Below are 23,951 nucleotides of genomic sequence, written 5' to 3'. Positions count from 1 at the left end.
CTAAAAAAATAAGTAAGTAAAAAAGACGAAATAAAAAGACGGCCATGGGCTGGTTGATCTGGACATTCCTGACTAGTTATAAACATCTCTCTAATGTGAACAATGACTAACATGACAAGAGGAGCTGATGATGGCATACCCCATTTAGAAATGTCTCCTTGTACATTCTACTATTATCACTTTCAGGAGGAGTAAGTTTAAAGCTGGACTGAGTTCCTTTAAGAAATATATATATATATATATTTTACGAAACTCACACCCCGAGTTTATTTTTAACCCTTAGATTAAACAAATTACAAAGTGTTTCTCTCTTCATGCCCATGAACAGGTTTTCTACATTATACATTGTGTTGCAGGTGCATGATAATGTACTGTATATTGTGTTGCAGGTGTGTGATAATGTGCTGTATATTGTGTTGCAGGTGCATGATAATGTACTGTATATTGTGTTGCAGGTGGATGATAATGTACTGTACATTGTGTTGCAGGTGGATGATAATGTACTGTATATTGTGTTGCAGGTGTGTGATAATGTACTGTATATTGTGTTGCAGGTGTGTGATAATGTACTGTATATTGTGTTGCAGGTGTGTGATAATGTACTGTATATTGTGTTGCAGGTGCATGATTAATGTACTGTATATTGTGTTGCAGGTGCATGATAATGTACTGTATATTGTGTTGCAGGTGTGTGATAATGTACTGTATATTGTGTTGCAGGTGTGTGATAATGTACTGTATATTGTGTTGCAGGTGTGTGATAATGTACTGTATATTGTGTTGCAGGTGTGTGATAATGTACTGTATATTGTGTTGCAGGTGCATGATAATGTACTGTATATTGTGTTGCAGGTGCATGATAACGTACTGTATATTGTGCTGCAGGTGTGTGATAATGTACTGTACATTGTGTTGCAGGTGCATGATTAATGTACTGTATATTGTGTTGCAGGTGTGTGATAATGTACTGTACATTGTGTTGCAGGTGTGTGATAATGTACTGTACATTGTGTTGCAGGTGTGTGATAATGTACTGTACATTGTGTTGCAGGTGTGTGATAATGTACTGTATATTGTGTTGCAGGTGTGTGATAATGTACTGTATATTGTGTTGCAGGTGTGTGATAATGTACTGTATATTGTGTTGCAGGTGTGTGATAATGTACTGTATATTGTGTTGCAGGTGTGTGATAATGTACTGTATATTGTGTTGCAGGTGTGTGATAATGTGCTGTACATTGTGTTGCAGGTGCATGATTAATGTACTGTATATTGTGTTGCAGGTGTGTGATAATGTACTGTATATTGTGTTGCAGGTGTGTGATAATGTACTGTATATTGTGTTGCAGGTGTGTGATAATGTACTGTATATTGTGTTGCAGGTTCATAATAATGTACTGTATATTGTGTTGCAGGTGCATGATAATGTACTGTATATTGTGTTGCAGGTGCATGATAATGTACTGTATATTGTGTTGCAGGTGTGTGATAATGTACTGTATATTGTGTTGCAGGTGTGTGATAATGTACTGTACATTGTGTTGCAGGTGTGTGATAATGTACTGTACATTGTGTTGCAGGTGTGTGATAATAATGTACTGTATATTGTGTTGCAGGTGTGTGATAATGTACTGTACATTGTGTTGCAGGTGTGTGATAATGTACTGTATATTGTGTTGCAGGTTCATAATAATGTACTGTATATTGTGTTGCAGGTGCATGATAATGTACTGTATATTGTGTTGCAGGTGCATGATAATGTACTGTATATTGTGTTGCAGGTGTGTGATAATGTACTGTATATTGTGTTGCAGGTGTGTGATAATGTACTGTACATTGTGTTGCAGGTGTGTGATAATGTACTGTACATTGTGTTGCAGGTGTGTGATAATAATGTACTGTATATTGTGTTGCAGGTGTGTGATAATGTACTGTACATTGTGTTGCAGGTGTGTGATAATGTACTGTATATTGTGTTGCAGGTTCATAATAATGTACTGTATATTGTGTTGCAGGTGCATGATAATGTACTGTATATTGTGTTGCAGGTGCATGATAATGTACTGTATATTGTGTTGCAGGTGTGTGATAATGTACTGTATATTGTGTTGCAGGTGTGTGATAATGTACTGTACATTGTGTTGCAGGTGTGTGATAATGTACGGTATATTGTGTTGCAGGTGCGTGATAACGTACTGTATATTGTGTTGGAGGTGTGTGATAATGTACTGTATATTGTGTTGCAGGTGTGTGATAATGTACTGTATATTGTGTTGCAGGTGCATGATAATGTACTGTACATTGTGCTGCAGGGGTGTGATAATAATGTACTGTATATTGTGTTGCAGGTGTGTGATAATGTACTGTATATTGTGTTGCAGGTGTGTGATAATGTACTGTATATTGTGTTGCAGGTGTGTGATAATGTACTGTATATTGTGTTGCAGGGGTGTGACGCTCTCTAGTGGATGAGAGCCCGTCGCCCTGCTCTCTAGTGGATGAGAGCCCGTCGCCCTGCTCTCTAGTGGATGAGAGCCCGTAGCCCTGCTATCCGTTGGAGGATGTGTGATGCTCTCTAGTGGATGAGAGCCCGTAGCCCTGCTATCTGTTGGAGGTGTGTGATGCTCTCTAGTGGATGAGAGCCCGTAGCCCTGTTGGAGGTGTGTGATGCTCTCTAGTGGATGAGAGCCCGTCGCCCTGCTATCTGTTGGAGGTGTGTGATGCTCTCTAGTGGATGAGAGCCCGTAGCCCTGCTATCTGTTGGAGGTGTGTGATGCTCTCTAGTGGATGAGAGCCCGTAGCCCTGCTGTCCGTTGCAGGATGTCTGCGTCGGACTCTGATTACTCAATAGACTATCTGGCCAGTGACAGTGAGGATAATGACAACGACAGCGGCGTGGGACTGAGCCCCGACGGACACACAGTCAGGACGGCACCTTCATCCTCCTTACCTCCACCCTCATCATCATCATTAAGGGACTCTCCCAGTAACACTGACTGTGGTTCTTCTAAGGACGGGATCTCGAGGCTAAACAGGAATTCCAACCACGAGGACCCCCATAGGCTGAGCAGTGACACAGGAGATTTCGGGGACTCTGGCCTCAGTAGGGACGGGGACAGTGATAATTCCAACGATGCTGACCCTCGACTGAGCAGGGACAGAGATTGTAGTTGTGGTGGCACCCCTCCTCCAGCCACCTACGAGGGGGGCCGCTGCCCCAGTGAGACCCAGGGATGTAGTCCTACTGTGTACGGTCAGCAGCAGCAGAGACTGTCATGGAGCCCGACGGCCTCCTCTCAAGCCTGGGATAGAAACAGTAGACAGAGTGGCACTGGGAAGCCTGGGCAGGGCAGGAAGAGGGCACACAGCCATGGACGGCATCCTGGAGACCAAGGCTGTAGGAACAGAGACACAACGGAACCTGGGGAGCCTGAGAAGGATCAGCTGTTTGCCCAGAAGGTAAAGGGTCACCACATACAGTAGATCCTATAAATTCTATATGTCATTCTAGAGGGTCGCCCGGCTTATGAGACCCTTTATAAGACATGGGTCACACAGCCCGACTGCCACCCGATTCCCTGGACAGTGCACTACCACCCTATCGGTCCTGGTCAAAAGTAGTGCACTAGTAAGGGTGTAGTGCACTAGTACACTACTATGGGTTCTCAAAACAAAACAAAGAGCAGTATGAATGGAATACGGTGATAATGTGTAGCTGTAAGTAGAATATATGGAAATAAAATGTGTCATTTATAGAAGAAGGAATGGCTAATAATGCTAGTTGTTTTAATCAGACGATATGGCTATAACGCTAGTTGTTTTAATCAGACGATATGGCTATAATGCTAGTTGTTTTAATCAGACGATATGGCTAAATAATGCTAGTTGTTTTAATCAGACGATATGGCTAAATAATACTAGTTGTTTTAATCAGACGATATGGCTATAATGCTAGTTGTTTTAATCAGACGATATGGCTAAATAATGCTAGTTGTTTTAATCAGACGATATGGCTAAATAATGCTAGTTGTTTTAATCAGACGATATGGCTAAATAATACTAGTTGTTTTAATCAGACGATATGGCTATAATGCTAGTTGTTTTAATCAGACGATATGGCTAAATAATGCTAGTTGTTTTAATCAGACGATATGGCTAAATAATGCTAGTTGTTTTAATCAGACGATATGGCTAAATAATGCTAGTTGTTTTAATCAGACGATATGGCTAAATAATACTAGTTGTTTTAATCAGACGATATGGCTATAATGCTAGTTGTTTTAATCAGACGATATGGCTATAACGCTAGTTGTTTTAATCAGACGATATGGCTATAATAGTAGTTGTTTTAATCAGCACTTTGAGATACCAGCTGATGTACGAAGGGCTATATAAATAAACTAGATTTGATTTGAATCAGAAGATATGGTTATAATGCTAGTTGCTCTAAAATTAAGGTTTGGCTCTAATGCTAGTTGCTAACTCCCCAGTATTCATGTTATATAGCTAGAGAATACTTGTTGCTAATGCTAATCCCCAGTATTCATGTTATATAGCTAGAGAATACTAGTTGCGAATGCTAATCCCCCAGTATTCATGTTATATAGCTAGAGAATACTAGTTGCGAATGCTAATCCCCCAGTATTCATGTTATATAGCTAGAGAGTACTAGTTGCTAACACCCCAGTATTCATGTTATATAGCTAGAGAATACTAGTTGCTAATGCCCCAGTATTCATGTTATATAGCTTGAGGATACTAGTTGCTAATGCTAACCCCCCAGTATTCATATTATATAGCTAGAGAATACTTGTTGCTAATGCTAATCCCCCAATATTCATGTTATATAGCTTGAGAATACTAGTTGCTAATGCTAACCCCCCAGTATTCATATTATATAGCTAGAGAATACTTGTTGCTAATGCTAACCCCCCAGTATTCATGCTATACAGCTAGAGAATACTAGTTGCTAATGCTAATCCCCAGTATTCATGTTATATAGCTAGAGAATACTAGTTGCAAATGCTAATCCCCAGTATTCATTTTATATAGCAAGAGAATACTAGTTGCTAATGCTAATCCCCCCAGTATTCATGTTATATAGCAAGAGAATACTAGTTGCTAATGCTAATCCCCCAGTATTCATGTTATATAGCTAGGGAATACTAGTTGCTAACCCCCCAGTATTCATGTTATATAGCTAGAGAATACTAGTTGCTAATGCTAACCCATCACTGTGTATGTTGTTGTTTATTTCCATTACCTTATTTTCTGAATAACTGTAAATATTGTGTTGTTCCTGGAAGCTGTTGCCGTAGTGATAACCAAAAGATCCCTGTGTTGTCCTCAGTGTATGGAGCTCCAGTGTTACCTCCATCCCCTGTCTTCCATCCTGAGAGGCCTGCGCTCTGGGAGGTACTCAGAACGTGAGTGAGTTGTCTAATCTCTCCAAGAACTCATTTAACCCCGCAATCCTCCCCGTACTATACCCTATACCCACACAGAGAGCTTTTCTGAATGGTGTGTGTGTGTGTGTGTGTGTGTGTGTGTGTGTGTTTGTGTGTGTGTGTGTGTGTGTGTGTGTGTGTGTGTGTGTGTGTGTGTGTGTGTGTGTGTGTGTGTGTGTGTGTGTGTGTGTGTGTGTGTGTGTGTGTGTGTATGTGTGTGTGAGTGTGTGTGTGGTGCGTCACTACAGATCACCACTATAGATAGGCGGAGGCTTATCAGTCATGCTGACTAGGCTGCTGCCATAGATCGACTGAACGGAAAACATCTTGTTGTCATTCCCTCGTGTGTTATTCATACGTTGTTTCTTTCACTATAGGCTAAGAGCCACTTTACACACTTGGTAACGTGACATAAACACATTAAAATCATATGGATGGGGCCTCCCGGAAGGCGCAGTGGTTAAGGGCGCTGTACTGCAGCACCAGCTGTGCCACCAGAGACTCTGGGTTCCCAGGCTCTGTCGTAACCGGGCGACGCACAATTGGCCTAGCGTCGTCCGGGTTAGGGAGGGCTTGGCCGGTAGGGATGTCCTTGTCTCATCGCGCACCAGCGACTCCTGTGGCGGGCCGGGCGCAGTGCTCGCTAACCAAGGTCGCCAGGTGCACGGTGTTTCCTCCGACACATTGGTGCGGCTGGCTTCCGGGTTGGATGCGCGCTGTGTTAAGAAGCAGTGCGGCTTGGTTGGGTTGTGTTTCGGAGGACGCGTGACTTTCGACCTTCATCTGATCTCCAGTCCTTTTAACCTGAGAGGAGACAGTGATCTGATCTCCAGTCCTTTTAACCTGAGAGGAGACAGTGATCTGATCTCCAGTCCTTTTAACCTGAGAGGAGACAGTGATCTGATCTCCAGTCCTTTTAACCTGAGAGGAGACAGTGATCTGATCTCCAGTCCTTTTAACCTGAGAGGAGACAGTGATCTGATCTCCAGTCCTTTTAACCTGAGAGGAGACAGTGATCTGATCTCCAGTCCTTTTAACCTGAGAGGAGACAGTGATCTGATCTCCAGTCCTTTTAACCTGAGAGGAGACAGTGATCTGATCTCCAGTCCTTTTAACCTGAGAGGAGACAGTGATCTGATCTCCAGTCCTTTTAACCTGAGAGGAGACAGTGATCTGATCTCCAGTCCTTTTAACCTGAGAGAGACTTTCACTTTTGCATATTATCTACCTCATTTGCTTTGACAATGTTAACACATGTTTCCCATGCCAATAAAGCCCCTTGAAATGAATTGAATTGAATTGAGACAGAGAGAGAGAGAGAGAGAGAGAGAGAGAGAGAGAGAGAGAGAGAGAGCGAGAGAGAGAGACAGAGAGAGGTAGAGAGATAGAGAGAGAACCCCAAGCCCAGAGGCTCTCACCCCCTCTGAGCACCCCCCCCTGTCAGCCACCCTGATAGCCCTTCTGTCAACCCCCCCACACCCACTGAGGACAAACACAAGACACAGATTGTACTACTTATGGACTCAAATGGGAAATATATAGAAGAAAAAAAACTTTTTCCCAAACACAGTGTGTCTAAACTCTGGTGTCCAAACACCCAGCGTGCCCTAGACCTTCTGTCTGAGGCCAAACTAGGCTCACCCAGCCACATAATAATACACACAGGCACAAACGACCTGAGAGCACAGCAGGAAAGAGTGGCCACAGCACTGAAGGGAGTGATTGAAAAGGCTTCTTCTACTTTCCCCAACGCACAAGTGGTTATCTCCACCCTGCTACCACGAAAAGACTTCCACCCCGCCACAATACAGCGGGTAAATGCAAGTATTTCCCGTGACTGTGCCTCAAAACCAAACGTTTTCCTGGCCCACCACTCCACCCTGGACTTGAACAGCCTCTATGACCAGGTCCACCTCTACAAGGCAGCAGTGCCCACCTTTGCCCGGACTCTAAAGGACATCGCTCTCAAACGTATCCCCAACACTCCACACAGGAGCAACAGATCAATATACACCCCACCCAGACCAGCGAGACACCCTCCCAGATCTGCAGGACCTCCCCCTGGACCTACACATAGAGAGACAGAGAGACAGAGACAGACAGAGAGGTAGAGAGAGAGAGAGAGAGATAGCGACAGAGAGAGGTAGAGACATAGAGAGAGAGATAGCGACAGAGAGAGGTAGAGAGAGAGAGACAGAGACAGACAGAGAGGTAGAGAGAGAGAGAGGTATAGAGAGAGAGAGATAGCGACAGAGAGGTAGAGACAGAGAGAGAGAGAGAGAGAGAGAGAGAGAGAGAGAGAGAGAGAGAGAGAGAGAGAGAGAGAGAGAGAGAGAGATAGCGACTGAGAGAGGTAGAGAGAGAGAGAGAGAGAGAGAGAGAGAGAGAGAGAGAAAGAGGGAGACCAAAATAATAGTGTTCCAAAAAAGGTCCAGTCACCAGGACCACAAATACAAATTCCATCTAGACACCGTTGCCCTAGAGCACACAAAAAACTATACATACCTTGGCCTAAACATCAGCACCACAGGTAACTTCCACAAAGCTGTGAACGATCTGAGAGACAAGGCCAGAAGGGCATTCTATGTTATCAAAAGGAACATAACATTCAACATACCAATTAGGATCTGGCTAAAAATACTTGAATCAGTTATAGAACCCATTGCCCTTTATGGTTGTGAGGTCTGGGGTCCGCTCACCAACCAAGACTTCACAAAATGGGACAAACACCAAATTGAGACTCTGCATGCAGAATTCTGCAAAAACATCCTCAGTGTACAACGTAGAACACCAAATAATGCATGCAGAGCAGAATTAAGTCGATAACCACTAATTATCAAAACCCAGAAAAGAGCCATTAAATTCTACAACCACCTCAAAGGAAGCGATTCCCAAACCTTCCATAACAAAGCCATCACCTACAGAGAGATGAACCTGGAGAAGAGTCCCCTAAGCAAGCTGGTCCTGGGGCTCTGTTCACAAACACACCCCACAGAGCCCCAGGACAGCAGCACAATTAGACCCAACCAAATCATGAGAAAACAAAAATATAATTACTTGACACATTGGAAAGAATTAACAAAAAAACTGAGCAAACTAGAATGCTATTTGCCCCTAAACAGAGAGTACACAGCGGCAGAATACCTGACCACTGTGACTGACCCAAAATTAAGGAAAGCCTTGACTATGTACAGACTCAGTGAGCATAGCCTTGCTATTGAGAAAGGCCGCCGTAGGCAGACATGGCTCTCAAGAGAAGACAGGCTATGTGCTCACTGCCCACAAAATGAGGTGGAAACTGAGCTGCACTTCCTAACCTCCTGCCAAATGTATGACCATATTAGAGACACATATTTCCCTCAGATTACACGGATCCACAAAGAATTTGAAAACCCCCCCCATTTTGATAAACTCCCATATCTACTGGGTGAAATACCACAGTGTGCCATCATAGCAGCAAGATGTGTGACCTGTTGCCACAAGAAAAGGTCAACCAGTGAAGAACAAACACCATTGTAAATACAACCCATATTTATGCTTATTTATTTTCCCTTTTGTACTTTAACCATTTGCACATCATTAAAACACTGTATATATAATATGACCTTTGTAATGTCTTTATTATTTTGAAACGTCTGTATGTGTAATATTTACTGTTCATTTTTATGCCAATAAAGCCCCTTGAATTGAATTGAGTAGAGAGAGACAGAGAGAGAGGTAGAGAGAGGTAGAGAGGTAGAGAGACAGAGAGAGAGGTAGAGAGAGACAGAGAGGTAGAGAGACAGAGAAAGGGGTAGAGGGAGAGACAGAGAGAGCGAGAGAGAGAGACAGAGGTAGAGAGACAGAGAGAAAGGGGTAGAGAGAGAGGTAAAGAGAGAGAGAGAGAGAGAGAGAGGTAAAGAGAGAGCGAGACAGAGGTAGAGAGAGAGAGGTAAAGAGAGAGAGAGAGAGGTAAAGAGAGAGAGAGAGGTAAAAGAGAGAGCGAGACAGAGGTAGAGAGAGAGAGGTAAAGAGAGAGAGACAGAGGTAGAGAGAGTGCGATGAAGAGAGAGAGGGGTTCAGAGAGATAAAAGGCTTGATCAAACAGAGGAAGACTGTTGCCACCCACTATTACCCAGATATGCTGTACCCAGTGGCTACAGAGTGTCTGTTGTAGTGCTGTGTGGGCCAGGTTAGGTAGATATTGTAGAGCCTGTTGTAGTGCTGTGTGGGCCAGGTTAGGTAGATATTGTAGAGCCTGTTGTAGTGCTGTGTGGGCCAGGTTAGGTAGATATTGTAGAGCCTGTTGTCGTGCTGTGTGGGCCAGGTTAGGTAGATATTGTAGAGCCTGTTGTAGTGCTGTGTGGGCCAGGTTAGGTAGATATTGTAGAGCCTGTTGTAGTGCTGTGTGGGCCAGGTTAGGTAGATATTGTAGAGCCTGTTGTCGTGCTGTGTGGGCCAGGTTAGGTAGATATTGTAGAGCCTGTTGTAGTGCTGTGTGGGCCAGGTTAGGTAGATATTGTAGAGCCTGTTGTAGTGCTGTGTGGGCCAGGTTAGGTAGATATTGTAGAGCCTGTTGTAGTGCTGTGTGGGCCAGGTTAGGTAGATATTGTAGAGCCTGTTGTCGTGCTGTGTGGGCCAGGTTAGGTAGATATTGTAGAGCCTGTTGTCGTGCTGTGTGGGCCAGGTTAGGTAGATATTGTAGAGCCTGTTGTAGTGCTGTGTGGGCCAGGTTAGGTAGATATTGTAGAGCCTGTTGTAGTGCTGTGTGGGCCAGGTTAGGTAGATATTGTTGAGCCTGTTGTCGTGCTGTGTGGGCCAGGTTAGGTAGATATTGTAGAGCCTGTTGTAGTGCTGTGTGGGCCAGGTTAGGTAGATATTGTAGAGTCTGTTGTAGTGCTGTGTGGGCCAGGTTAGGTAGATACAGAGTGTCTGTTGTAGTGCTGTGTGGGCCAGGTTAGGTAGAAATTGTAGAGCCTGTTGTAGTGCTGTGTGGACCAGGTTAGGTAGATATTGTAGAGCCTGTTGTAGTGCTGTGTGGGCCAGGTTAGGTAGATATTGTAGAGCCTGTTGTAGTGCTGTGTGGGCCAGGTTAGGTAGATATTGTAGTGCCTGTTGTAGTGCTGTGTGGGCCAGGTTAGGTAGATACAGAGTGTCTGTTGTAGTGCTGTGTGGGCCAGGTTAGGTAGATATTGTAGAGTCTGTTGTAGTGCTGTGTGGACCAGGTTGGGTAGATACAGAGTGTCTGTTGTAGTGCTGTGTGGGCCAGGTTAGGTAGATATTGTAGAGTATGTTGTAGTGCTGTGTGGGCCAGGTTAGGTAGATATTGTTGAGCCTGTTGTCGTGCTGTGTGGGCCAGGTTAGGTAGATATTGTAGAGCCTGTTGTAGTGCTGTGTGGGCCAGGTTAGGTAGATATTGTAGAGTCTGTTGTAGTGCTGTGTGGGCCAGGTTAGGTAGATACAGAGTGTCTGTTGTAGTGCTGTGTGGGCCAGGTTAGGTAGAAATTGTAGAGCCTGTTGTAGTGCTGTGTGGACCAGGTTAGGTAGATATTGTAGAGCCTGTTGTAGTGCTGTGTGGGCCAGGTTAGGTAGATATTGTAGAGCCTGTTGTAGTGCTGTGTGGGCCAGGTTAGGTAGATATTGTAGTGCCTGTTGTAGTGCTGTGTGGGCCAGGTTAGGTAGATACAGAGTGTCTGTTGTAGTGCTGTGTGGGCCAGGTTAGGTAGATATTGTAGAGTCTGTTGTAGTGCTGTGTGGACCAGGTTGGGTAGATACAGAGTGTCTGTTGTAGTGCTGTGTGGGCCAGGTTAGGTAGATATTGTAGAGTATGTTGTAGTGCTGTGTGGGCCAGGTTAGGTAGATATTGTAGAGTCTGTTGTAGTGCTGTGTGGGCCAGGTTAGGTAGATACTGTAGAGTCTGTTGTAGTGCTGTGTGGGCCAGGTTAGGTAGATACAGAGTGTCTGTTGTAGTGCTGTGTGGACCAGGTTAGGTAGATATTGTAGAGCCTGTTGTAGTGCTGTGTGGGCCAGGTTAGGTAGATACAGAGTGTCTGTTGTAGTGCTGTGTGGGCCAGGTTAGTTAGATATTGTAGAGCCTGTTGTAGTGCTGTGTGGGCCAGGTTAGGTAGATATTGTAGAGTCTGTTGTAGTGCTGTGTGGGCCAGGTTAGGTAGATATTGTAGTGCCTGTTGTAGTGCTGTGTGGGCCAGGTTAGGTAGATACAGAGTGTCTGTTGTAGTGCTGTGTGGGCCAGGTTAGGTAGATACAGAGTGTCTGTTGTAGTGCTGTGTGGGCCAGGTTAGGTAGATATTGTAGAGTCTGTTGTAGTGCTGTGTGGGCCAGGTTAGGTAGATACAGAGTACCTGTTGTAGTGCTGTGTGGGCCAGGTTAGGTAGATATTGTAGAGCCTGTTGTAGTGCTGTGTGGGCCAGGTTAGGTAGATATTGTAGAGCCTGTTGTAGTGCTGTGTGGGCCAGGTTAGGTAGATACAGAGTACCTGTTGTAGTGCTGTGTGGGCCAGGTTAGGTAGATATTGTAGAGCCTGTTGTAGTGCTGTGTGGGCCAGGTTAGGTAGATAATGTAGAGCTACAGAGTGCCAGGGAATTAGTGGATCAGATGAGGAGGCAGAGTCAGAGTGCCAGGGGTTTAGTGGATCAGTTGAGGAGGCGGAGTCAGAGTGCCAGGGATTTAGTGGATCAGATGAGGAGGCGGAGTCAGAGTGCCAGGGATTTAGTGGATCAGATGAGGAGGCGGAGTCAGAGTGCCAGGGATTTAGTGGATCAGATGAGGAGGCGGAGTCAGAGTGCCAGGGGTTTAGTGGATCAGATGAGGAGGCGGAGTCAGAGTGCCAGGGGTTTAGTGGATCAGATGAGGAGGCGGAGTCAGAATGGCAGGGGTTTAGTGATCAGATGAGGAGGCGGAGTCAGAGTGCCAGGGGTTTAGTGGATCAGATGAGGAGGCGGAGTCAGAGTGCCAGGGGTTTAGTGGATCAGATGAGGAGGCGGAGTCAGAGTGCCAGGGGTTTAGTGGATCAGATGAGGAGGCGGAGTCAGAGTGCCAGGGGTTTAGTGGATCAGATGAGGAGGCGGAGTCAGAGTGCCAGGGGTTTAGTGGATCAGATGAGGAGGCGGAGTCAGAGTGCCAGGGGTTTAGTGGATCAGATGAGGAGGCAGAGTCAGAGTGCCAGGGGTTTAGTGGATCAGATGAGGAGGCAGAGTCAGAGTGCCAGGGGTTTAGTGGATCAGATGAGGAGGCGAAGTCAGAGTGCCAGGGGTTTAGTGGATCAGATGAGGAGGCAGAGTCAGAGTGCCAGGGGTTTAGTGGATCAGATGAGGAGGCGGAGTCAGAGTGCCAGGGGTTTAGTGGATCAGATGAGGAGGCAGAGTCAGAGTGCCAGGGGTTTAGTAGATCAGATGAGGAGGCGGAGTCAGAGTGCCAGGGGTTTAGTGGATCAGATGAGGAGGCAGAGTCAGAGTGAAACCAGGGTTTCTCAACCTCTTTTTTGAACCAAGGACTGACATTTTAAATAGGTCGCTTAGCAAACCAGCAGTTCTTTAAGAACGGAGTTGGAACAGACTCACTGTCTGTCTCTTTTCCGTACAGCTTTACTTCTAAATAGGTAACCGACAAAACCAGCAGTTCTTTCAAACTCATATTCTCGTTCTTGTGGCCTTGCTCATGTTAACTTTTTTTTGTCCGCCTGTCTTCCAGGTCTTAGCCGTTTCCAGGAGAGCGTTGCTATGGACCGGATCCAGAGAATAATGGGAGTCCTCCAGAACCCAAACATGGGGTAAATATCCCCTCTCCTCCTCTCTCCCCCTCTCTCCTCCTCTCTCCTCCTCTCTCCTCCCCTCTCCTCCCCTCTCCTCCTCTCTCCGTCTCTGTCCCCAACTCTCACCACACCACATGGAACAATAACTAGAGCCCGGAGTTTACAGCCAGACTCCATTAGTTCTGTTCTACTGTCTGTTCTCCTCTCCTCTCCCTCCCTACAGTAGTTCCTGTCTGTTCTCCTCTCCTCTCCCTACAGTAGTTCCTGTCTGTTCTCCTCTCCTCTCCCTCCCTACAGTAGTTCCTGTCTGTTCTCCTCTCCTCTCCCTCCCTACAGTAGTTCCTGTCTGTTCTCCTCTCCTCTCCCTCCCTACAGTAGTTCCTGTCTGTTCTCCTCTCCTCTCCCTCCCTACAGTAGTTCCTGTCTGTTCTCCTCTCCCTCCCTCCCTACAGTAGTTCCTGTCTGTTCTCCTCTCCCTACAGTAGTTCCTGTCTGTTCTCCTCTCCTCTCCCTCCCTACAGTAGTTCCTGTCTGTTCTCCTCTCCCTACAGTAGTTCCTGTCTGTTCTCCTCTCCTCTCCCTCCCTACAGTAGTTCCTGTCTGTTCTCCTCTCCTCTCCCTACAGTAGTTCCTGTCTGTTCTCCTCTCCCTACAGTAGTTCCTGTCTGTTCTCCTCTCCTCTCCCTCCCTACAGTAGTTCCTGTCTGTTCTCCTCTCCTCTCCCTACAGTAGTTCCTGTCTGTTCTCCTCTCCCTACTGTAGTTCCTGTCTGTTCTCCTCTCCCTACAGTAGTTCCTGTCTGTTCTCCTCTCCCTACTGTAGTTCCTGTCTGTTCTCCTCTCCCTACAGTAGTTCCTGTCTGTTCTCCTCTCCCTACAGTAGTTCCTGTCTGTTCTCCTCTCCCTACAGTAGTTCCTGTCTGTTCTCCTCTCCCTACAGTAGTTCCTGTCTGTTCTCCTCTCCTCTCCCTCCCTACAGTAGTTCCTGTCTGTTCTCCTCTCCCTACAGTAGTTCCTGTCTGTTCTCCTCTCCTCTCCCTACAGTAGTTCCTGTCTGTTCTCCTCTCCTCTCCCTCCCTACAGTAGTTCCTGTCTGTTCTCCTCTCCCTACAGTAGTTCCTGTCTGTTCTCCTCTCCCTCCCTACAGTAGTTCCTGTCTGTTCTCCTCTCCCTACAGTAGTTCCTGTCTGTTCTCCTCTCCCTACAGTAGTTCCTGTCTGTTCTCCTCTCCTCTCCCTACAGTAGTTCCTGTCTGTTCTCCTCTCCTCTCCCTACAGTAGTTCCTATCTGTTCTCCTCGCCCTACAGTAGTTCCTGTCTGTTCTCCTCTCCTCTCCCTACAGTAGTTCCTGTCTGTTCTCCTCTCCCTACAGTAGTTCCTATCTGTTCTCCTCTCCCTACAGTAGTTCCTGTCTGTTCTCCTCTCCCTACAGTAGTTCCTGTCTGTTCTCCTCTCCTCTCCCTACAGTAGTTCCTGTCTGTTCTCCTCTCCCTCCCTACAGTAGTTTGTGTCTGTTCTCCTCTCCCTCCCTACAGTAGTTCCTGTCTGTTCTCCTCTCCTCTCCCTGCAGTGGTTCCTGTCTGTTCTCCTCTCCCTCCCTACAGTAGTTCCTGTCTGTTCTCCTCTCCCTCCCTACAGTAGTTCCTGTCTGTTCTCCTCTCCTCTCCCTACAGTAGTTCCTGTCTGTTCTCCTCTCCTCTCCCTACAGTAGTTCCTGTCTGTTCTCCTCTCCTCTCCCTACACTAGTTCCTGTATTTTCTCCTCTCCCTACAGTAGTTCCTGTCTGTTCTCCTCTCCCTACAGTAGTTCCTGTCACAGTGTCCAGGGAAATGTAGATACCCAGACTAAAAGGCCAAAGAGAGAGCGAGGCAGAGGCAGAAGAACAGTGGTCAGGGTGATCTAGATACCCAGACTAAAAGACCAAAGAGAGAGCGAGGCAGAAGAACAGTGGTCAGGGTGATCTAGATACCCAGACTAAAAGGCCAAAGAGAGAGCGAGGCAGAAGAACAGTGGTCAGGGTGATCTAGATACCCAGACTAAAAGGCCAAAGAGAGAGCGAGGCAGAAGAACAGTGGTCAGGGTGATCTAGATACCCAGACTAAAAAGTCAAAGAGAGAGCGAGGCAGAAGAACAGTGGTCAGGGTGATCTAGATACCCAGAGGGACCAGCTACAGACATGTCTCGGTTTTAGTCAGCTGGCTGGTACCTGTGGTGGAGTCACCGTGAACTATTAGCACACATGATGCTAACAGGACCATAACCCACTGTTATGTGGGTAGGGGTGTAATCTGTAGGCTAATGGGACTTTAACCCACTGTTATGTGGGTAGGGGTGTAATCTGTATGTGATGCTAACAGGACCTTAACCCACTGTTAGGTGGGTAGGGGAGTAATCTGTAGGCTAATGGGACCTTAACCCACTGTTATGTGGGTAGGGGTGTAATCTGTAGGCTAATGGGACTTTAACCCACTGTTATGTAGGTAGGGGTGTAATCTGTAGGCTAATGGGACCTTAACCCACTGTTATGTGGGTTAGGGGTGTAATCTGTATGTGATGCTAGCGGGACTTTAACCCACTGTTATGTGGGTAGGGGTGTAATCTGTATGTTAACGGGACCTTAACCCACTGTTATGTGGGCACGGGTGTAATCTGTATGATAACGGGACCTTAACCCACTGTTATGTGGGCAGGGGTGTAATCTGTATGTGATGCTAGCGGGACTTTAACCCACTGTTATGTGGGTAGGGGTGTAATCTGTATGTTAACGGGACCTTAACCCACTGTTATGTGGGTAGGGGTGTAATCTGTATGATAACGGGACTTTAACCCACTGTTATGTGGGTAGGGGTGTAATCTGTATGATAACGGGACCTTAACCCACTGTTATGTGGGTAGGGGTGTAATCTGTATGTGATGCTAGCGGGACTTTAACCCACTGTTATGTGGGTAGGGGTGTAATCTGTATGCTAACGGGACCTTAACCCACTGTTATGTGGGTAGGGGTGTAATCTGTATGTTAACGGGACCTTAACCCACTGTTATGTGGGTAGGGGTGTAATCTGTAGGCTAACGGGACTTTAGCCCACTGTTATGTGGGTAGGGGTGTAATCTGTATGTGATGCTAGCGGGACTTTAACCCACTGTTATGTGGGTAAGGGTGTAATCTGTAGGCTAATGGGACTTTAACCCACTGTTATGTGGGTAGGGGTGTAATCTGTATGATAACGGGACATTAACCCACTGTTATGTGGGTAGGGGTGTAATCTGTATGCTAACGGGACTTTAGCCCACTGTTATGTGGGTAGGGGTGTAATCTGTAGGCTAATGGGACTTTAACCCACTGTTATGTGGGCAGGGGTGTAATCTGTATGTGATGCTAACAGGACCTTAACCCACTGTTATGTGGGTAGGGGTGTAATCTGTAGGCTAATGGGACTTTAACCCACTGTTATGTGGGTAGGGGTGTAATCTGTATGTGATGCTAACGGGACTTTAACCCACTGTTATGTGGGTAGGGGTGTAATCTGTAGGCTAACGGGACTTTAACCCACTGTTATGTGGGTAGGGGTGTAATCTGTATGTGATGCTAACGGGACTTTAACCCACTGTTATGTGGGCAGGGGTGTAATCTGTATGATAACAGGACCTTAACCCACTGTTATGTGGGCAGGGGTGTAATCTGTATGATAACGGGACTTTAACCCACTGTTATGTGGGTAGGGGTGTAATCTGTAGGCTAACAGGACTTTAACCCACTGTTATGTGGGTAGGGGTGTAATATGTAGGCTAATGGGACTTTAACCCACTGTTATGTGGGTAGGGGTGTAATCTGTATGCTAACGGGACCTTAACCCACTGTTATGTGGGTATGGGTGTAATCTGTAGGCTAACGGGACTTTAACCCACTGTTATGTGGGTAGGGGTGTAATCTGTAGGCTAACAGGACTTTAACCCACTGTTATGTGGGTAGGGGGGTAATCTGTAGGCTAACAGGACTTTAACCCACTGTTATGTGGGTAGGGGTGTAATCTGTAGGCTAACAGGACTTTAACCCACTGTTATGTGGGTAGGGGGGTAATCTGTAGGCTAACAGGACTTTAACCCACTGTTATGTGGGTAGGGGTGTAATCTGTAGGCTAACGGGACTTTAACCCACTGTTATGTGGGTAGGGGTGTAATCTGTATGTGATGCTAACAGGACTTTAACCCACTGTTATGTGGGTAGGGGTGTAATCTGTAGGCTAACGGGACTTTAACCCACTGTTATGTGGGTAGGGGTGTAATCTGTATGCTAACGGGACTTTAACCCACTGTTATGTGGGTAGGGGTGTAATCTGTATGATAACGGGACTTTAACCCACTGTTATGTGGGTAGGGGTGTAATCTGTATGTGTGTGATAACAGGACCTTAACCCACTGTTATGTGGGTAGGGGTGTAATCTGTAGGCTAACAGGACTTTAACCCACTGTTATGTGGGTAGGGGTGTAATCTGTAGGCTAACAGGACTTTAACCCACTGTTATGTGGGTAGGGGTGTAATCTGTAGGCTAACGGGACTTTAGCCCACTGTTATGTGGGTAGGGGTGTAATCTGTATGTGATGCTAACAGGACTTTAACCCACTGTTATGTGGGTAGGGGTGTAATCTGTAGGCTAACGGTACTTCAACCCACTGTTATGTGGGTAGGGGTGTAATCTGTATGCTAACGGGACTTTAACCCACTGTTATGTGGGTAGGGGTGTAATCTGTATGATAACGGGACTTTAACCCACTGTTATGTGGGTAGGGGTGTAATCTGTATGTGTGTGAGGAGGAATCAGACCACATGTAGAGCAGCTCACAGCAGGTGACTTCTCATTATGGAACCCAGAATAATCTGAACCCACTACAGAGAGGATGAGGAGGAGAGGAGGAGGAAATGGGAGGCAGAGGAGAGGAGGAGGAGGAGGGAAGGGGAGGCAGATGAGAGGAGGAGGAAGAGGAGAGGAGGAAAGGGGAGGCAGAGGAGGAGAGGAGGAGGAAATAGGAGGCAGAGGAGAAGAGGAGGAGGAGGGAAGGGGAGGCAGATGAGAAGGAGGAGAGGAGAAGGATGAATAGGCAAGACGAAAGAGAGAGAGGGGGGAGGAGGTGTTGGTGAAACAGTGTTAAATCCCACTGGCTGCTTAAAGCAGCAGAGCACACACACACACACACACACACACACACACACACACACACACACACACACACACACACACACACACACACACACACACACACACACACACACACACACACACTGAGCGAGGCCACTACGGGGCGATAGATAGGCAGTCGTACGGCCTCAGGGCTTACTGACTATTTATAGCGGTGAATGGAAGGAACAGGGGCCCTCGCTTCCTCCCTTGCTCCCTCCCTCCCTCCCTCGCACGCTGCCACGTGTGGACAGGATCATGCAGCATGTGTGACTGACTGTACAGCAGCATAGCTGCACAGACACTCAAGCAGGCAACAGGCAGGCAACAGGCAGGCAGCAAGCAGGCAGCAAGCAGGCAACAAGCAGGCAACAGGCAGGCAACAAGCAGGCAGCAAGCAGGCAGCAAGCAGGCAACAGGCAGGCAACAGGCAGGCAGCAAGCAGGCAGCAAGCAGGCAACAAGCAGGCAACAGGCAGGCAACAAGCAGGCAACAAGCAGGCAGCAAGCAGGCAACAGGCAGGCAACAAGCAGGCAACAAGCAGGCAGCAAGCAGGCAACAGGCAGGCAACAGGCAGGCAACAAGCAGGCAGCAAGCAGGCAACAGGCAGGCAACAAGCAGGCAGCAAGCAGGCAACAAGCAGGCAGCAAGCAGGCAGCAAGCAGGCAACAAGCAGGCAACAAGCATGCAACAAGCAGGCAACAGGCAGGCAACAAGCAGGCAACAAGCAGGCAGCAAGCAGGCAGCAAGCAGGCAGGCAACAGGCAGGCAACAAGCAGGCAGCAAGCAGGCAACAGGCAGGCAACAAGCAGGCAGCAAGCAGGCAACAAGCAGGCAGCAAGCAGGCAGCAAGCAGGCAACAAGCAGGCAACAAGCATGCAACAAGCAGGCAGCAAGCAGGCAACAAGCATGCAACAAGCAGGCAGCAAACAGGCAACAAGCAGGCAGCAAGCAGGCAACAGGCAGGCAACAGGCAGGCAACAAGCATGCAACAAGCAGGCAGCAAGCAGGCAACAAGCATGCAACAAGCAGGCAGCAAGCAGGCAGCAAGCAGGCAGCAAGCAGGCAGCAAGCAGGCAACAGGCAGGCAACAAGCATGCAACAAGCAGGCAGCAAGCAGGCAACAAGCAGGCAACAAGCAGGCAGCAAGCAGGCAGCAAGCAGGCAACAAGCAGGCAGCAAGCAGGCAGCAAGCAGGCAGCAAGCAGGCAACAAGCAGGCAACAGGCAGGCAACAAGCAGGCAGCAAGCAGGCAGCAAGCATGCAACAAGCATGCAACAAGCAGGCAGCAAGCAGGCAACAAGCAGGCAGCAAGCAGGCAGCAAGCAGGCAGCAAGCAGGCAGCAAGCAGGCAACAAGCAGGCAGCAAGCAGGCAGCAAGCAGGCAACAAGCAGGCAGCAAGCAGGCAACCATCAGGCAACAAGCAGGCAGCAAGCAGGCAACAAGCAGGCAACAAGAAGGCAGCAAGCAGGCAGCAAGCAGGCAGCAAGCAGGCAGCAAGCAGGCAGCAAGCAGGCAACAAGCAGGCAGCAAGCAGGCAGCAAGCAGGCAACAAGCAGGCAGCAAGCAGGCAACCATCAGGCAACAAGCAGGCAGCAAGCAGGCAACAAGCAGGCAACAAGCAGGCAGCAAGCATGCAACAAGCAGGCAGCAAGCAGGCAACAAGCAGGCAACAAGCAGGCAGCAAGCAGGCAACAAGCAGGCAACAAGCAGGCAGCAAGCATGCAACAAGCAGGCAGCAAGCAGGCAACAAGCAGGCAACAAGCAGGCAGCAAGCAGGCAACAAGCAGGCAGCAAGCAGGCAACAAGCAGGCAGCAAGCAGGCAGCACACAGCATCACGTCACATTTCTCCTGTAGAGGTAAACAGGCCCAGGTCAGAGGCAGAATGTACAGATGAGATCAGTGGAGGTTTGGAACGGACACAGACATGACAATATGCTGAACCTGTTTATTCACTGACATATATGTCATCACCAACTCTCGCTCCGTTTGCCTCCCAAATGGCACCCTGGACAAAAGTAGTGCCCTATATAGGAAATAGGGCTCTGGTCTAAAGTAGTGCACTATATAGGGAATAGGGCTCTGGTCTAAAGTAGTGCACTATATAGGGAATAGGCCTCTGGTCTAAAGTAGTGCACTATATAGGGAATAGGGCTCTGGTCTAAAGTAGTGCACTATATAGGGAATAGGGCTCTGGTCTAAAGTAGTGCACTATATAGGGAATAGGGCTCTGGTCTAAAGTAGTGCACTATATAGGGAATAGGGCTCTGGTCTAAAGTAGTGCACTATATAGGGAATAGGGCTCTGGTCTAAAGTAGTGCACTATATAGGGAATAGGCCTCTGGTCTAAAGTAGTGCACTATATAGGGAATAGGGCTCTGGTCTAAAGTAGTGCACTATATAGGGAATAGGGCTCTGGTCTAAAGTAGTGCACTATATAGGGAATAGGGCTCTGGTCTAAAGTAGTGCACTATATAGGGAATAGGGCTCTGGTCTAAAGTAGTGCACTATATAGGGAATAGGCCTCTGGTCTATAGTAGTACCACTATATAGGGAATAGGGCTCTGGTCTAAAGTAGTGCACTATATAGGGAATAGGCCTCTGGTCTATAGTAGTACCACTATATAGGGAATAGGGCTCTGGTCTATAGTAGTACCACTATATAGGGAATAGGGCTCTGGTCTAAAGTAGTGCACTATATAGGGAATAGGGCTCTGGTCTAAAGTAGTGCACTATATAGGGAATAGGCCTCTGGTCTATAGTAGTACCACTATATAGGGAATAGGGCTCTGGTCTAAAGTAGTGCACTATATAGGGAATAGGCCTCTGGTCTATAGTAGTACCACTATATAGGGAATAGGGCCCTGGTCTAAAGTAGTGCACTATATAGGGAATAGGGCTCTGGTCTATAGTAGTACCACTATATAGGGATAGGCCTCTGGTCTATAGTAGTGTACTATATAGGGAATAGGCCTCTGGTCTATAGTAGTACCACTATATAGGGATAGGCCTCTGGTCTAAAGTAGTACCACTATATAGGGAATAGGGCTCTGGTCTATAGTAGTACCACTATATAGGGAATAGGGCACTGGTCTATAGTAGTACCACTATATAGGGAATAGGGCACTGGTCTATAGTAGTACCACTATATAGGGATAGGCCTCTGGTCTATAGTAGTGTACTAGAACCCTGTTCTATTATGTGTTCTGTGTTCTAAACCCTGTTCTATTATCTGTTCTGTGTTCTAAACCCTGTTCTATTATCTGTTATGTGTTCTAAACCCTGTTATTTTATGTGTTCTGTGTTCTATTCTCTTTCTGTGTTCTAAATCTTGGTATGTTCTGTGTTCTGTTTGTAGTGAGCGCTACGTCAGTGTGATCCTGAAGATGGAAGCGATGCTCCATAGCTGGTTTCCTCAAGTCAGATCCCGCCCAGACCCAGACCCAGGCCCAGACCCAGACCCAGATCAGCACAATGACAGCCAGGAAGAGCACCACACTCCAGCTAAGGTAAAGGTCTTTAACAGTGAGGTTTGATGAAAGACTGTTCCAATATTGACACCAGCATAACACTTAGAATGATAGAATGCATGTCCAGAACACTGCTACATCATAGATCAGATACTGGTTCTGTTCCAACACTACCATTCCATTTCGAATGTCCAGAACACTGCTACATCGTAGATGAGATACTGGTTCTGTTCCAACACTACCATTCCATTTAGAATGTCCAGAACACTGCTACATCGTAGATGAGATACTGGTTCTGTTCCAACACTACCATTCCATTTAGAATGTCCAGAACACTGCTACATCGTAGATGAGATACTGGTTCGGTTCCAACACTACCATTCCATTTAGAATGTCCAGAACACTGCTACATCGTAGATGAGATACTGGTTCGGTTCCAACACTACCATTCCATTTAGAATGTCCAGAACACTGCTACATTGTATGTGGTAGCTATGCTAGTAGGAAGATAGGAGAGCAGCCACTTTCAGTGCAGTTTGGAATGCAACCCTACAGGTAGGAGTTGAGGGAGGAAGGGAGGGAGGAAGGGAGGGAGGGAGGGAGGGAGGAGAGGAGCCCAACATATCCATTATCCTGAGAATAGCAGGAAGAGGACAGAGCAGGTTTTACAATCTATCTCTTCAGGAGGGGAATTATAGAGGTGTCATGTCACATAAGACAATGGACTGAGAACAACAGAGGAATGTCTTAGAGGACAGGTAGAGGTCTGGAAGAGGAGGAGTAGAGGGAGTAGGAGAGAAGGGACGAGGAGAGAAGGGAGGAAGAGTAGAGGGAGTAGGAGAGAAGGGACGAGGAGAGAAGGGAGGAAGAGTAGAGGGAGTAGGAGAGAAAGGAGGAGGAGTAGAGGGAGTAGGAGAGAAAGGAGGAGGAGTAGAGGGAGTAGGAGAGAAGGGAGGATGAGGGGGAAGGGAGGAGTAGAGGGAGTAGGAGAGGAGGGAGGAGGAGAGAAGGGAGGAAGAGTAGAGGGAGTAGTAGAAGGAGGAGAGAAGGGAGGAGGAGTAGTGGGAGTAGGAGAGAAGGGAGGAGGAGAGAAGGGAGGAGGAGTAGAGGGAAGGGAGAGGAGTAGAGGGAGGAGGAGAGGGAAGGGAGGAGGAGAGAGGGGAGGAGGAGAGGGAAGGGAAGGGAGGAGTAGAGAAGGGAGGAAGAGAGAAGGGAGGAGGAGTAGAGGGAGTAGGAGAGGGAAGGGAGGAGGAGAGAAGGGAGGAGGAGAGGGACGGGAGGAGTAGAGGGAAGGGAGGAGGAGAGAAGGGAGGAGGAGAGGGAAGGGAGGAGGAGTAGAGAGAGGAGTAGAGGGAAGGGAGGAGGAGTAGAGGGAAGGGAGGAGGAGAGAAGGGAGGATGAGGGGGAAGGGAGGAGTAGAGGGAGTAGGAGAGGAGGGAGGGAGGAGAGAAGGGAGGAGCGGTAGAGGGAGTAGTAGAAGAAGGAGGAGAGAAGGGAGGAGTAGGAGAGAAGGGAGGAGAAGAGAAGGGAGGAGGAGTAGAGGGAAGGGAGGAGGAGTAGAGGGAGGAGGAGAGGGAAGGGAGAAGGAGAGAGGGGAGGAGGAGAGGGAAGGGAAGGGAGGAGTAGAGAAGGGAGGAGGAGATAAGGGAGGAGGAGTAGAGGGAGTAGGAGAGGGAAGGGAGGAGGAGAGAAGGGAGGAGGAGAGGGATGGGAGGAGTAGAGGGAAGGGAGGAGGAGAGAAGGGAGGAGGAGAGAGAAGGGAGGATGAGTAGAGAGAGGAGTAGAGGGAAGGGAGGAGGAGTAGAGGGAAGGGAGGAGGAGAGAAGGGAGGATGAGGGGGAAGGGAGGAGTAGAGGGAGTAGGAGAGGAGGGAGGAGGAGAGAAGGGAGGAGCGGTAGAGGGAGTAGTAGAAGAAGGAGGAAGAGAAGGGAGGAGTAGGAGAGAAGGGAGGAGAAGAGGAAGGGAGGAGGAGTAGAGGGAAGGGAGGAGGAGTAGAGGGAGGAGGAGAGGGAAGGGAGAAGGAGAGAGGGGAGGAGGAGAGGGAAGGGAAGGGAGGAGTAGAGAAGGGAGGAGGAGATAAGGGAGGAGGAGTAGAGGGAGTAGGAGAGG

At 47.6% G+C, this 23,951-nt stretch overlaps 1 protein-coding gene across 1 annotated transcript in view; it reads left to right on the top strand.

Annotated features, from left to right (window-relative positions):
- Positions 1-23,951, top strand: part of LOC116372531 (uncharacterized) — a 30,461-nt gene that overhangs the window by 5,155 nt on the left and 1,355 nt on the right. The window contains exons 2-5 of the mRNA XM_031821354.1: positions 2,448-3,459; positions 5,351-5,426; positions 13,137-13,215; positions 21,731-21,881. Coding sequence (XP_031677214.1) covers positions 2,788-3,459; positions 5,351-5,426; positions 13,137-13,215; positions 21,731-21,881 — 978 coding nt within the window. The 5' untranslated portion in view covers positions 2,448-2,787. The remainder of the gene's footprint in view (positions 1-2,447; positions 3,460-5,350; positions 5,427-13,136; positions 13,216-21,730; positions 21,882-23,951) is intronic.

The sequence above is a fragment of the Oncorhynchus kisutch genome, unplaced genomic scaffold (genome assembly GCF_002021735.2).
Source record: "Oncorhynchus kisutch isolate 150728-3 unplaced genomic scaffold, Okis_V2 scaffold3964, whole genome shotgun sequence".
Taxonomy (NCBI): Eukaryota; Metazoa; Chordata; class Actinopteri; order Salmoniformes; family Salmonidae; genus Oncorhynchus; species Oncorhynchus kisutch.
The sequence above is the reverse complement of the archived record's forward strand: the minus strand, read 5'-3'. Positions and strand labels throughout refer to the sequence as shown.